The sequence below is a fragment of the Merops nubicus genome, unplaced genomic scaffold (genome assembly GCF_000691845.1).
Source record: "Merops nubicus isolate BGI_N331 unplaced genomic scaffold, ASM69184v1 scaffold795, whole genome shotgun sequence".
NCBI classification, from domain to species: Eukaryota; Metazoa; Chordata; class Aves; order Coraciiformes; family Meropidae; genus Merops; species Merops nubicus.
The window spans coordinates 42803-58677 of NW_008611405.1; the positions used below are offsets into that span (position 1 = coordinate 42803).

General features: G+C 41.0%; 1 protein-coding gene across 1 annotated transcript in view; it reads right to left on the minus strand.

Moving 5' to 3' along the window:
* MAPK12 (mitogen-activated protein kinase 12) overlaps nt 1–15875 on the minus strand; it is a gene marked incomplete at its 5' end in the record, with an annotated part of 38545 nt that overhangs the window by 20118 nt on the left and 2552 nt on the right. The window contains 2 exons of the mRNA XM_008941191.1: nt 2924–3035; nt 6672–6730. Coding sequence (XP_008939439.1) covers nt 2924–3035; nt 6672–6730 — 171 coding nt within the window. The remainder of the gene's footprint in view (nt 1–2923; nt 3036–6671; nt 6731–15875) is intronic.

Consider the following 15875-nt stretch of genomic DNA (forward strand, 5'->3'; position numbering starts at 1 on the left):
TGTGCAGAGATGCACATCAGGAGCAAAAAGGAAACCAGGGAAAATGCAAGCCCACTGCTGAATGGGGCAGAGTGTCAGGTGATAAGGGCATGGAAAAGGCCAAGGTACTCAATGCCTTCTTTCCCTCCATCTTTACCAGTAGTAATATTTACCAAATCATAGGTCCCTGAGACCATTAGGGAGGTCTGGAGCAAGGAAGACTTACCCCTGACGAAGGAGGATCAGATTAGGAAACATTTAAACAAACCTGATAGACACAAGTCCCTGGACCCTGATGGAATGCACTCATGAATACAAAGGGAAGTTGGCCAAAGTCATTGTGAGGCCCTTCAATAATATAAGAAAATTCATGGTGATCAGGAGATGCTCCTCATGATGGAAAGAAAGCAAATATTGAGCATCTTTGAAAAAGACATGGAGGAAGAGGATCAAGGAATTAAAGGCCAGTCAGCCACACCTCACTCCCTAGGAAGGTAATGAGCAAATATTTCTGGAAACCATTTCCAAATATAACAAGGACCATGAGGTGACTGACAGTATTCAACATGGATTTATAAAGAGGAACATCATGCCTGATTAACCTCTTAATCTCCTGTGATGAGATGACTGGCTTGATAAATGATGGGAGGGCAATCACTATTGGTTAGCACTTGATTCTAGCAAGGCTTTTGAAACTCTTGCTCATAATACCCTCATAGACAGAGGAAGTATGAGTCAGTTTAATGGACAGTGAGGTAGACTGAACTGCCCGGATCAAAGCTAACTGAGTCAGCTGGCTGAACTGCCAGCATCAAAGGCTTGTGACCAGTGGCAAGAGGCCCAACCACTAGTAATGCACCCACCTTGGGTCAGTACTGAGGCCAGTCCTGTTTAACATCTTCATTACTGATCTGGATGCCGGGACAGAATGCACTCTCAGCAAGTCAGGAAATGATATAAAACTGAGATGAATGTTCATACACCATGTGGTTGTGCTGCCATTCAGCAAGACTTCCACAAGTTGGAGAAACGCACTGACAGGAACCCTCCAAAGTTCAACAAAATCCTGCACCTGTGAAGGAATAATGCCATGCAAGCCCATTGTGCAGGCTGGGGGTTGACCATCTTGGCAGAAAAGGACCTGGAGATCCTGATGAACAAATTGAATGTAGGCAATGTGCTCTTGTAGCAAAGACAACCAAAAGCCTCCTGCATTAGGCAGAGGATTGCCAGGAACTTGAGAGAGATGGTCTTTCCCCTCTTCCCAGCTCTGGTGAGACACACCTGGACTGCTGTCTCCAACTTCCAGCTGGGCTTCCCAATTAAAGAGAGACACTGAAGCAAATCCAGTGAAGCTCCTTGAAGATGATTATGGGACTGAAGCATCTAATATAAGAGGAGAAACTAAGACAGCAAGGATTGCTTAACTACACATAAATACTTGATGGAGGCAGCAAAGAAGACATATTTCTAAGTAGTGCCCTTTGAAAGGACAAGAGGCAATGGGCAAAAACTGAAACACAGGAATTTACATTTAAACACATGAAAAACTTATTTCACTGTAAGGGGGACTGAACCCTAGAACATGTTACCCAGAGAGGCTGTGGAGTCTCCATCCTTGGAGATACTTGCAATCCAACTGCACAAGCTCCTGAGCAGCCTGCTCAGTTTGACTCTGCTTTGTGCAGGGGGAGGGGATGACACTGTCTCCAGGGGGCTCTTTAAATCTCAGCAAGTCTCTTAAAAGGCATTAGAAAGTTATTTTCTTTCCATGGACTCCCTTCTGACATCTTTCACAGCTGTTTAACCCAGGTGCCTATTAGTTCAGGCTCCTAAGTGATTTATCTGTGCTCCTCCCAGTCACCTTCCACTCAGATTTGTCACTAAAAATCCACAGTCCTTCTTTATCAAAGCTGTCCCAGACTTGGAGACTTCACACACTCTTTAACTTTACATGCATGTTAAGCAAAGGACACATACTTCTCAGTTTCACAGAAAACATGCAGACATCTGGCTCAGAAAAGTATTTCAGTATAGAAATAATCCAAATGACTTATCTATTTAAATTTAGCAGAACTGGACTTTTAACACACAGGGACCAAACTAGCACTTGCTGTGGTTCTTGAACACTTCCCAAAACCAGCATAAGCACTAGGAGTCAACGGGGCTCAGAGTCCCTCTCAGGTTCATAATTTCACCCCAAATAACCACACCTACAGGTTAATATATACTTATGGTACATATATAACATAAATATAGGTATGGTATAAATATATAGAGACACACACACATCCTCACCCCTCAAATCCCTTATAGCTACACACATATATACAAACATAGAGATATATACATGCTCCTCAGAAGCACAGAAAAATACCCCACTTAGAACAAGACAGGTGCACAAGATAAGACACAGTGCCTTAGCAGTGTGTCAGAGCAGTATTGCTAAGTCACAGAAATAGTCTCAAATTAGAGAAATTGGAAGCTGAAGACATAGCTGAGGTCTCAAGTCAAGGGGACTTGACAGTCAAGTCAACAGTGGCTTCATCCTCAGTCTCTAAGCTCTCGAACTAGACACAGGAAGATCCATGGCAAAGCAGCACCACAATCAACTGCTGGGGGGGAAGGCAACTAAAAATCTCAGTAGGGGTGTTTTGGTGTCCTCAAATAAGGAAACCAAGGTCATCCTGGATCAATGTACTCTGTAGATCTTGTATGACTTTTTTGCTTGAAAAATGCCACACACAAAACCACGACACAAAAACCCCCGGACAACAATTGCTGTCACAAAACAATTGCTATGCAGAATGTAATTGCTTTTACTACACAAGGTGAGATAAATTTTATCCTGCTATCAAATTATAAGTATTTATAGCTCTCTATAACAGTTTTCCATAATAGGAAAAAGGACTGTGAAATCAAAATAATAGTAGAAGTGGCAAACCTTTAAGCCTTTCAACATCTGATACACCAGGAACTGGATCCGGTCTTCAGTTAATTTCTCATGCTTCATTATCTTACTCAAGTCTGTTCCCATAAATGGCATGACAAGGTAGCTTAAAAACAAAAAGAAAAAAGGACTTTGTCAAACAAATTGAAACATAATTGTATGTTATAGTTCAGTGACAATAATAAATTATACATCATTCCATTTACCAAACAATTCCATCATCATCCCCCCGCCCTCCAAGTTTCTCTGGTTTTATCTCTTTTGATTGTCATCAAGAGGTATTGCCCAGCCCTGACACTGATTATGGAAAACTGCTAGTTTTCAGAAGAGTGCAGATCCTGAACTACTTAGAACCTAACCAAGAGCCATGTGGCATTTCAAAGACACCTACACAGAAAATGAAGGCATTTGTGCAATGCTATGTATCTCACAATCATTACCATAGCATTGAACTAGCAGCAACCGAACTGCCTAGATGGCTCATTCAAACAGACAAGGTCAGATGTAACAAAAATAGAGCTGATCAAATTAGAAGGCAACAGTAACTTCCATTAATTTTCATCTGGGACCATGAACTTGGATCTTCATTACTCAGTACTGATAAGGGACACCAGAAACAGAAAGCTTGAGAACATCAAGCTGGCATTTCAAGGTTAATCTTCTCTCAGGATCCAAAACTGTTCTCTGCATTGCTGGTAGGAAACTCATCTTTTAGACTCTATCCTTAAAGTCAGGCCTGAACACAGACAGGGACAGTCATGTCTGGCACCTGAGGATAAAGTCACCAGTTTCCTCTTCTTATGAAGCATTAAGAAGCATCTCCATGAGCAGAAGCATTCTTACGAAGGGAAGGATTAGATGTGATCATTGTTTCGTAGCTACAAATTTTATTACTGAGATTTAAATTGGTTTACTCTGGTTATATATGCAAATTATAATTCTGCCAATTTCTACTACTAAACCTGTATGAAAACTTTATTTATTCTACTAGAATTGCAACTCTAAATGAAATAGGAATTGAATACAAGTCGTAAGGGAGTTGGGGCACTGATTTAGTCACTAGGAGTTACAGGTAATATTTTCCACGTTTCCTAGGTCCTAAACATTTTTCGTCATGATTTTGCATTCAGGACTGAGGCTCCCAGACCCAGCATTCATAAATCTGCTACCTTTTGGATAGAAAAGGTGAGCAACTTTATTCTGTACCTATGTAAGTTTTATATAAGTTATTCTGAAGTTCTCCATATAGCAAATACAGAGAAAATAATGACATCTTATCTCTCCCTCAGTATAACAAAAAAAATGTTTCCCATCAACAGATCAACTGAAAATACAGAGTTTAACTTCTTTTTGATGTTCCTGACTGTTGAAAGTATATTAAGTTCTCCTCTCAACTCAGACTTACTAAATACATTTTCCCAGAGGTCATATGAATTCATTGGAATGAATTCATTGGAATAAGCCATAAAAAAAACCTTGAATAACTGTTCTAGAAAAAAAAAAAAAAGAGGTACAAAGAGGTTGGGCAGGATAAATAGAGAAATATCTACACATCTTTTACTAGTGGTAGTGTCATCATCTGCACAAAATCTGAGGCTCTGGGTGGATAGTGATTTATGTGAACAGACAAAGTTCAAAACAATATATAAACATTAAGCACTGTAAAGAACAGGATGAGAGGACAAATCAAACTATATTTTTAAATACATGCAATGATAAGTTTACAAACTGATGACTTTAAATCTCTTACAGTCAAACAGAGAGAGGTCTAGGTGTGTGGAGAAACACACAAAATGTAAGAGAGGGGAACCTCACTCCTATCTGAGTCTGAAAATCCAAACTTTAGTAATCATTTACAAGCAACACACTGGAAGACAACAACAATGGGACTGAACACTACAGGCTCACTTCTAACACTTTTGTCTACTACTTAAAACTTTGCAAACTTATATTTATTACTAAAAATCTATTTACGATGCACAGCTGGAAATCTCAAATAAACTGTGAAGGTTAGGCACCCGATTAATAATTCACTCCAGCAGGAACCTAATGCCTAATGAGTTTAAGTTCTTTGTAAGTTCCACTTAAAACCCAAAATTTAATTTGCAAAATGAGGAGCAGCAACCTATTCTGGCACATTGTGTATGATAAAAAGCACAGACAACGCAAGGAAGAGAGACGAAAGGGGTGAAAAGCACTTGGTAGAATGAGACTTAAATTGGTAAAGATTTATGGATTTCTTATTTTTTACACCATTTCAATGAGCTGATCTTCCAAAACTGAAAGAAAGTTCAACACAAGTATGAGAAGGGAAAGAACTGTTCCTTCAGAAACTGGATGGGACTTTGTGTTCCATCTCTGTTAATGCATTGACTGGTAGAGTAGAGGAGCAGAGAGCAGAGTGCCAGGCTGAGTACGAGCAGAGTCCCCTCTAGACAGGAAAGCTGGAGGTCAGCTAAGGAACCACATGTCTCAGGCAAGACCAAGCTTAGGGACTGGCTGTGGTGAAGCCACTCACCTTGCCTCTGCCGCTTCTAGCCACACATCTGCCTGAATTTGATATTTACACAATAGGCCACTGACAACATCTCATGGCTAGTAAGCAAAAAGAAACTCTCCCTCAAGTGACCTATTTGACCTTAATTCACAAAACCTGTTCCTTTACTTTTGTTTTAAATCTAAGCACATCTACCTTTGCTCATCTCTAACAGCTTGCCCAAAGTCTCAAAAGCAAATTTTCAAAGGTGAGCTTTAGGCTCAACTGTTGCAGTTTCAGTTATAAAAATGTCCCTTCTACTTGACTTGTACCTCTAAAGAAGGATGATTTTAGGTTTCCATTTAAAACACAGTGCTTGAGTGCTAATCATACACATGTGCATTTTACTACATGTGCTGTATAAAATGCTAGCACAATAGATGATACAGACAATAAGCTTTTTGGCTCAGTGGCCATTTTGGCCCAAATCATCATTATGAACACATGGTCCATGATTTCTGAACTTAATTTTCTACCTTTTCCTGTCAGATAGCTAGCTTTGTTAACATGTACGTATGCAAGGTTGTTTCTGAAACACAGCTATATTAGAAGAAATCCAGAACAGTTCTATGAACATAACATGAAATCTACATGAAGACCAACAGGACTTCTCACTACTGTTTACCTAGTAACTCTAATTCACAACAGTTGCAACAGGATCCACAAGCAAAACAACAAACACGCTAAATATCTTGTCTTATATTTTGCCAAAAGGTAATGGAGATGTACATGCCTGGTGGTAGAAACAACCTATATCCTGTGCTGTTTGGACCACTAGACTGGAAAACCAGTCAAAGAGTATAACACCACAGCACAGACAACCACTAAAAAATTAAACAGCTTCAGCAGTTCTAAATTAATCTTTGAACTAGTATGGATCCCAACAGAGACATATCGTGTAGTAGGCATAATTTTCAGCCTATTTATTTGGGTCAAGAATTCTCCTATCATCTGGACAACCTGAGCCTCAGGGTATGGAATTGGTACTTGAAACTGGTTCTATTTACAGTCTGAAAAACTTAGCCTACACATTTTGAAGTTTCACGTAAGAGTTATATTAAGATAAAATTCAGGAAAAAAAAAATCCATGAAGCAGCAATTTTGGAATTCTCCATCTAAAAAGAGCACCAACCCTCCCTCATGCACAAGCACGCCCTGCACATCCTGCGCAAGACGCCTGGCTCCCAAACACAGCCCAGAACTTACAAGTCATTAAACTTCTCCAGTGATACATCTGGTGTGAACACATCCAATATTCCAATGACCTAAAAATAATAGAGGGGAGAGAAGAAGCACGGATTAATAATGATTTAACACAAAAATATCCTGAACTGCGTAAGTAGTGAAAAAATATAATTTAAAACATTTCCATAGTGAGGCATTAGCTACAGGCATAAAAGTGGCAGAAAAAAAAATTAAAGTAGTGCCTAGCAGCACCAGGATTTGTTATGTGTAAATGTTATAACTCTGACAGCTGTTTCACCCTGGGATAAAAATAAAAATACGTATTTACTTGAACAAAAAGTTCACAAGCTAACAGTTTTACTTCAGAGGAGAAAGCACCTTTTAACCTGAACCACTGAAGTGTCAAAAATAAACCACACAAATTGTTTTATAACCTAAAGCAGTCATAAATGCTATTCACCTACCTGGGCCTGAATGAAGAACACTTTAAACGTCTTCTAAGTTCAATAACAGGGTAATTTAGGTACATATCTAATTGAGATTATGAAGAAAAAAATAGAACTAAGCAGTTTCTATAGAGAGTAAATTATCAAAAGCTTAATATTAATTACTATGGCTTATATCTTAGGCTCTCCTTAAGAGTATTTTTTGTCAAACAATAACATTCTATCACTCAACAGAGAAATAGCAATCTAGTAAAACAGGTTTTCCTCAATGGTTTTTCCTACTAGTGTGGTTTTCAGCAGAACTACACCAAGTCCCTAGATGCATTATGGTACCTGTCAATGCTTCTCTCAAGCCCATTAAACACCAGAAAATCAAATATACAGAACCTGATGCTCCGAAAGATGTAGCTGGAGTAGTCTAAAGCCAGAGCACAGTCTGGATGCTGCTTAATTCAGGCAATGCCTAAATAGCACAGGCTTTTAGAGTTGCTTCTTTTCTACTTCTGCTTCTAATGCACAACACTTCTGTCTGCTCAGGGGAAGCCTCCCAAGGACTGGGCTGCTCATGGGGTTTCCCAGGTGCAGGCTGCTGTGTCAATAGGGGTGTGCAGAGATTTGCTGGAAAGCAAGCTAAAAGACTAGTAACCTTCATAGCCTTGTCCAGGCCATCTTCACAGCTATGCAATCTAAGGACATCAGATTACACAGCAAACTAAAACTGTAGAAAATTAGGAACTGCAAGAAAGAAACCAGGGGTAAGAGCATATTATATTGTCTGATGTCATCACCAAAACACTAAATGTAAAACTGAAAAATCCACTTTGATAATAATCAAGATGGATTTTGAATACTACTACTATGTCTTAATTGTTTAATAAAACAACAATTCTTTAAAAGAAGTATGCGAAAATAAAGAGAAGTGTGAGCAGAAATGCAGGAAAAAAAATGCAAGAAAAGAATGGCAACTTCCTTATTTAAAGCTTTAAATGAAAACCTCCAACTATGATGAAATCTTCACTCCATGTATTTTCATCTTTTCTACATTCAGGGGGAACTACTACAGTGAGCCTGGGTGTCATAAAAATGTCATTATGAACAAGATAGAAAAACTAATAAAGATGAAGACAGAAAATTACAATTTTTTGTTTGTAGCTACACATACCTCTGGAAAAAATCTCTACTAATGTCAAAGACTACTATAAGGAAAGAAATTAAATAAGAATAATATAACTACCATAAATCAATAATTAACCCCCTAGACGATGTGTTTATTATTTAAAGTGCTAACATCCAGTGCTAACATTATGGCAAGAAATTCTTTTTAGTATTTATTTTTTTGGATGAGAGTTTTACATAAGCTTTGCCATTTCTCTGTGGAGGCAGGGAGAGAAAAGGATGAGAATTAGGAAGATGTATGTGACGACAGTGGAGCACAATGCAGCTCTACGGGCACTTCCTAAGGCAGTGTGTGTATACACACAGAGCACATGCAGCCAGCCAAGCTGTGTGCTCTCCAAAGATTTCAGCATTAAAAAGAAGGAGGTTAATGTTTTAACAGTAATATTATCCAATATGGACTTCTTTCCCTATTTTTCAAAAGTCCTGCTTATTCTCCTCAAGGAGATACGTCCATGCTTTTGTTTACCTAAGCAAGAAATGCAAGAAAATAAACTTGATCACACCTAGATGTAGCAGTGAAAGAAAGAGGGACACACAGGAGAGGGTGGAATAGTGCAGCTGCTGGACCACATCCCTCTGAGCACCAAGGCACTAGCAGGTGTCTGCTGAGAAACACGGGAGCGTGAAGAACACATTTCCATGGAGAAGATACCAGTCCCAAAACACACCTAATGAGGTTTGACAAAGCCAAGTGCACCTCAGTCACAGCAACCCCAGGCAGTGCTCCAGGCTTGGGGAGGAGTGGCTGGAAAGGTCAACAGCAGAAAAGGAGCTGAGGGTGCGGGTGGACAGCCAGCTGAACATGAGCCAGCAGTGTGCCCAGCTGGCCAAGGAGGCCAACACCATCCTGGCCAGCATTAAAAACTGTGTCCAGCAGGAGTCGGGAAGTGAGCATGCAGCTGCACTCGACACTGGTGAGGCTGCAGCTTGAGTACTGGGCTCAGTTTTGGGCACTACAGTATAAGAAGGACATTGAGGTGCTGGAACAGGTCCAGAGAAGGACAACAATGCTGCTGAAGGGTCTGGGGAACATGCCTTATGAGAAGCGGCTGAGGGAACTGGGCTTGTTTAGTCTGGAGAAGAGGAGGCTGAGGGGAGACCTTATTGCTCTCTACAGCTACCTGAGAGGAGGCTGTAGTGAGGTGGGTGTTGGTCCTTTCTCCCAGGTTACTAGCGATAGGACGAGAGGAAGTGGGCTCAAGTTGTGCCATGGGAGGTTTAGATGGGCTATTCAGAAGAATTTCTTTACTGAAAGAATGATTAGGCACTGAAACGGGCTGCCCAGCGAGGTGGTGGAGTCACCATCCCTGGAGGTGTTCAAAAAATGTGTACACGTGGTACTTTTGAGACAGGATGTAGTGGTCATGGTAGTGTTGGGCGACGGTTGAAATGGATGATCTTAGAGGTCGTTTCCAACCTTAGTGATTCTAGAATAAATTCACCAACATTTTACTGCTTCTCCATTCAAGTAAACAGAGTTCCTGGTAGTTACTCAGTGCTGGCCAAAATACAATAGACATTAGTTCTGAGGTACAGTTGCAAACTCATTGAGACAAGCTTATCATTGCTGCAAATCCTCTGTGGTGAGCACCACTGAGATCAATGCTCAGCTCCCGCTGAAGGGAAATTTAAATAATAAACCACAAAACTCTTAACATGCCAAGGATTTTACAATACTTCTTTTCTTGCTTTACAAAGCAAGCTTTCTAAAAGTCCTGAAATCCATTTTAGTGTCCAAAATGGTAAGACATACTAATAGTTAATCAATTTTAAAATAAAACTGAGGGACACATTTCCTCTTCCTCAGTGATCTTTATTTAATAGCTGTGCTTTGGGATGATTTTCCTGTACTGGAACAGAGTCATTAGTATTTCCATTTAGGCCACAGCTTTCAGCAGATATGTTAAACACAAGGAGGTACAGGATAAAATAAATCCTCCAAGTAAGATAAAACTCCAGCTTCTTCTTCAGGAAAAGGAGCAGAACTGGACAAAGCATAGGAAACTCCCTCCTCCATAATACCATGGAAAATCCTATGTCTGTTTAAAATGCTTTCAATTAAACACAGTATTTGTAAAAAAAACTTAGGATACTTGATGTCCCAGAACAAAAGTAAGCCATCATAACCCAGTTACAAGAATCAATGATTTTTCACAGTGTGGCCTATACAAAATGTAATAGAGGTATCTGGCAAACAGAGGTGTTGTGTAGCTCTGTGTTTGGTGTGAATTCAGCACACCTACTGATACCACTGGAGATGGAAGCACCGTCGAGGAAGGAACCCAGTACACTCTGCCATGGCAATGAAAAGCTTCTGTGGAAACCAGCAGCGGTGCTGCACTTTCAGAATCTCATTTTTTTTCCCCCCATTAACTCTGCCAAAAGGCGATTTCTGGAATTAATTATCCTACTAAGGGATGAACCTTGTTTCTTACTGCCCATCTGACTGAAAATTAACCACCCTCCAGATTTCTGCACCCTCCACTGAAGTACCTTCCTTGCTTGTATCTCAAGAAGAGAGTGTAATCCTGTGTCTCTCCCACCTTCCTGTGAAGCAAAACCACAGTAACAACAAAACTACCCATCTACTAGTTTAGTTTGTTTTCCACATGTATGCTTTTATTGAATATATTTACTTCGTTGATTGTGTCTCTTCTCTACGAAGCCATTTGGGGCACAGGGAGCTGGAAGTGCTTCCAGCCTTTCTTATCCCTATTGTCCATCCTCAGGCAAGACATTTATATTGACCACCCCAACCACCTTTTACTGCAGCCAACAAATAAATAACAGCTTTGTGTTGGTAAGGTGGTTTCTGCTCTTCCCTTTCCAGCTGCTTCCTATTCCAAACATTACTCCAGCAGTGGAGCACAACAGCTAAGAGCTCCTCATCTCCATCCTCCCCTGAATTTTCATGTCTTGGATTACTTGTATTTAAAGACTGTTTCACTGCTTTTCTGTAAAGGAAAGTTCCTGATGTAAGCAGCAGCACATCAATGAGAGACTTGGATCCTGTATAAATTAGTAAGTAATGTCTCTTATACAGTAAGTGCTGCTTTCTCTTGCGGATGTTACGCATGAAAACACAGTGAAGTTGAGTGGCTTGGGCACTTGGGCTACAAAGCAAGTACATTTTCTAACAGAGATCCCTGCTGGGGTGCACTGAACTACATATTATGCTGCATCAAATTTTCTGCAGCATTAGCTTCAACTTCATCTTGCTGTGCTGTTCCACATCGCAGGGCACCTGCATCCTCTTACCACACTAGGAAGTCTCAATCTTTTAAAATTTTAACTGTCCATGCAAAAAGTTTGCACCACAGTCAATTTTCTTCCAAAGGACCCCTGTGCCACACTGGACAGATCCAAATCCTGAAGACAGACACATTTTCCTCTCTGGATTGGATGGCAATCCAAAGGGAAGGTTTCAGGGCTGTCTTCCTTACTTTCATTTACTGGACTAAGCTAATCAGCATGCTTTATTAGCACCCACAGCTATCAGCTAAAGCCCAGTCTAGGTAAAACACCTATTGGCAGGTTTGTGAAAATAAGCAGAAGTGACAACTGGTACCATTATGTTGACTGATTGGCTTTTGAGTACAAAACTAAGAGATTCTGGTGTCCTGTTAGCTCTGTAGCTTTGCTAAGTTTTCAGCCCACAGAAAAACAGACAGAAGTGCTTCTCCCCTAAATCCTTTTGACAGCAATAAACCATCCAGTTATAACTGTATTTTTCCAATTTCACCTTTCATTAAGACCCATAAGGGGATTTGCCATCTGCAGCCAGGATTCCCAAATTTCACTTTACCGTCACTTGTGTACCCAAAGGATGAGAATTTTTAGCTGGTGCAATGCTGCAGGACATGCTGTGGGAAACATCTTCCAACTCAGTGATTATGCTTATATCTGTAAAGGCATCACTCATTTACAATTCCCTGTTGTTCTGATTTTGTACTTTGCAGAGGCTATTGCTCTTCCAGTGCTCGTGTTGGGCCAGATGGACCGCAAAAGGTGACAATTTTAAGATTTTTCTCAGGCAGAAACCACTATTTCTCTGGGGCAAACTCCTCCCTTGGTTAACACTGTGTAGGTGTAAATAAAAAGCCCAACATTTTTTTCAAAATAAAGAAGTCAACTGAATTAAATATTACCCAACCTAAAAGTGAAGGCCTGCACCGTTCTAAGAAACACAACTGTAGAGAGACAGACAATTTGGTGTCTGTTGCATACCTGAGTTCCTTCCAAAATGGGGAAAAAAAAAGCTACATGGTCTTCATAATGCAAAACACACACTGGTTTTCAGATGTGGGAATACACCAGAGAATAATTTCCACTCAGAGCAATGAATGAGAGCATAATATAGAGTACCTTTAAACAAATACTGCAGTTGCCTCTTACATACAGGGTTTCCAGGAAGAGAAAACATCTGTACAATATTAACCAACCCAAGAAACGTTTAACAGGCATTTGTCAAAAAAATTACGCCAGAAACACATTCAGAATTGTTCAGAAGTTGGTAGAATTGCACTGGAATTCCTGTGGGTGCTTACACGTACACATAGGTACACGCACACATGACACAAGTGTCACACTTCGGTAGAACCCACACTCTGTTCTGACACAAGACATCAGCAGGAGCTGCTGCTTTTCTCCCCCTCTCCCCAGTGCCATCTCCCCATGCCAGCTATTTTTCCCTCCTGCCAGAAATGTCAACATTTCTGTCGGCAAACTGGGAGGTGAGAAGGGCACCAGGGCTTGGATGAGTATGAGCCACTGTGTGGTTGTTTCAACAGAAGTGGGTATCATGGTACCACTTCTAGTCCAAACGCATAATAAAATCCAAGTTATTTGCCAAATGAAACTAAAAGTTCTGCACCTCTGCTTACTTGTCTGGGTTTAGCTTTGCATACATAGACGCCTCCACTAACTTCAGAATACACAAATGCAGAGCTATGCAATTGTTTGAGAGCCAAAGCCAGGGCCAAAGTTAGCACATCAGTCATATTTTCACTAGTTTTGGTTTTAACTCAGATTCTCAACAGACAGTTTTAGGGGTCCTCACTTTAACTGAACTCAAAATAGAAAGACACAAGGAACAAAACCGGCACTACTGAAAAAAACTTCCTAAAGGTAAACAGTCTGTTCTTCTATACAAGATGCAGCAGATGCCAAAGAAATAATCCAGAGCTGCTAAGGCTGTAATGGGATGAATACTTCAAGGTAGCATAAATAAATGAAAAAAAACTAAAACCAAACCAAAACAAACCCCAGCCCTCAGAAACCCCAGTGCTTTCTTCATTGTGCCTTAGTTGGTTTTATTCCTGATTTTCACACCATTCCCTCTCTTGTGCCAGAATATCTGTTTATGCAGCTACAGAGTGATCCAGCAGCTTACCCTGCTGGAAACTAACTTTTCTTTTTGGCAATGTCTGAGGAATCAATCTGGGAAATCTGGGCTAGACTGCTTCTTAAGCAGTAGAAGTAACATCCCAGACCCTCTCAAATGAAAAGGCCCAACAAAAAAAAAAAAAAGGATACCAGTGCTATTAAAGAGGGTGATTTATATCCTAACAGCCAACTCTTATCCTCTCCACAGACAGGCTCCTGTCCCGTGGTCCTCAACACTATTTATTCTCCGTATTGTTTGCAAAGGTTGATGAGAAGTTCCATGCTACCAAGTTTGCATGGTTTATATAGAAATAGTCCTCATTACATTTAAGTAATGTCCTACTTGAGAGCCATCAGGGAGAACAAAGGTTTAGCATATATAATGCAGGATGGTTGTGTCAGCAACCGGAGCTGACTCCTCCTGAAAATGCCTAAATAGACAAGCTGACCCGTGAGTTAGCTTCCTTCCAAGGTAAAATACAATTCCAGTACATTCAGTAGGGTGACTCCTATATTTGCTTTTACAGGACTCCTGGTAATCCTACAGCTCTTCCCCATTAAGGACATGAGCGTATTCCTCCAAGGGTCTATAATGGAGGTCATCCAGGGTATTAAGCAGAAGTTTTCCTTCATTTCCTTCACTGGAGCATGACATGCTGATAAATTATATCACTGTGGCACAGGTTTAATGGTATCTGCTGCTACCTTGATGGAGGATCAGAGATGCTTTTTTTAACACGACGTGTCAGGCCATTACAATTTCTTCCATCATTCTGAATACACAAAAGGTTAAATAAACTATGATAATGTATTGCTACATGCTTAAAAAACACTTCCCTGAAAACTGGGAAGGGCAGAGATGGTCCATTGAGAGCTAATCACAGTGAAACAAACAAAACATCACACTCTTTAAGTACTCCAAGAACAAATGCCTCATGTGTACAGAAATAATTTTGAAAGAAAAACACATCAGAAGAGCTAATTTTAACTATCAAATAAACAGAACCTTGAAAAAGAAGTAGCAAAAATGCAAGATGAATGTTTGTACAGGCAGGTCTATGCAATGTTGCAACAATATCCCAAGTCTAATCCACAGTGACAATACTGCTAGACCTGCTATCACAAACCACGTCCTCCCACCCAAGACAGAGATAACAGTGGCACTGCTATTTTATTTTTTAGAATCCTCGAATCACTAGGGTTGGAAAAGACCTATAAGATCATCAAGTCCAACCAACACCCGACACTACCATGACAACTACATCCTGTCTCAAAATACCGCATCTATATGTTTTTTGAACACCTCCAGGGGTGGTGACTCCACCACCTCGCTGGCCAGCCCGTTTCAGTGCCTAACCATTCTTTCAGTAAAGAAATTCTTCTGAATAGCCCATCTAAACCTCCCCTGGTGCAACTTGAGCCCATTCTCTCATGCTATTCCTAGTAACCTGGGAGAAAGGACCAACACATACCTCACTACAGCCTCCTCTCAGGTACCTGTAGAGAGCAATAAGGTCTCCCCTCAACCTCCTCTTCTCCAGGCTAAACAACCCCAGTTCCCTCATCTGCTTCTCATAAGACATGTTCCCCAATCCCTTCAGCAGCATTGTTGCCCTTCTCTGGACCTGTTCCAGCACCTCAATGTCCTTCTTATCCTGTAGTGCCCAAAACTGAGCCCAGTACTCAAGCTGCAGCCTCACCAGTGTCGAGTGCAGCTGCATGCTCACTTCCCCACTCCTGCTGGACACAGTTTTTAATGCTGGCCAGGATGCTGTTGGCCTCCTTGGCCAGCTGGGCACACTGCTGGCTCATGTTCAGCTGGCTGTCCACCAGCACCCTCAGCTCCTTTTCTGCTGTTGACCTTTCCAGACACTCCTCCCCAAGCCTGGAGCTCTGCCTGGGGTTGTTGTGACCAAAGTGCAGGACCCAGCACTTGGCCTTGTTAAACCTCATACAACTGACCTCAGCCCATTGATCTAACCTGTCCAGATCTCTTTGTGAAGTCACCCAGCCCTTGAGCAGATCAACACTCCCACTCAGTTCAGTGCTCTCTGCAAACTTACTGAGGGTGCACGCGATCCCCTCATCCATGTTATTGTAAAGAGGTTAAACAGGACAGGCCCAAAAACTGAGCCCTGAGGGACACTGCTTGTGACCAGCTGCCAAGTGGATGCAACACCATTCCCCACAACTCTCTGGGCTCGGCCCTCCAGCC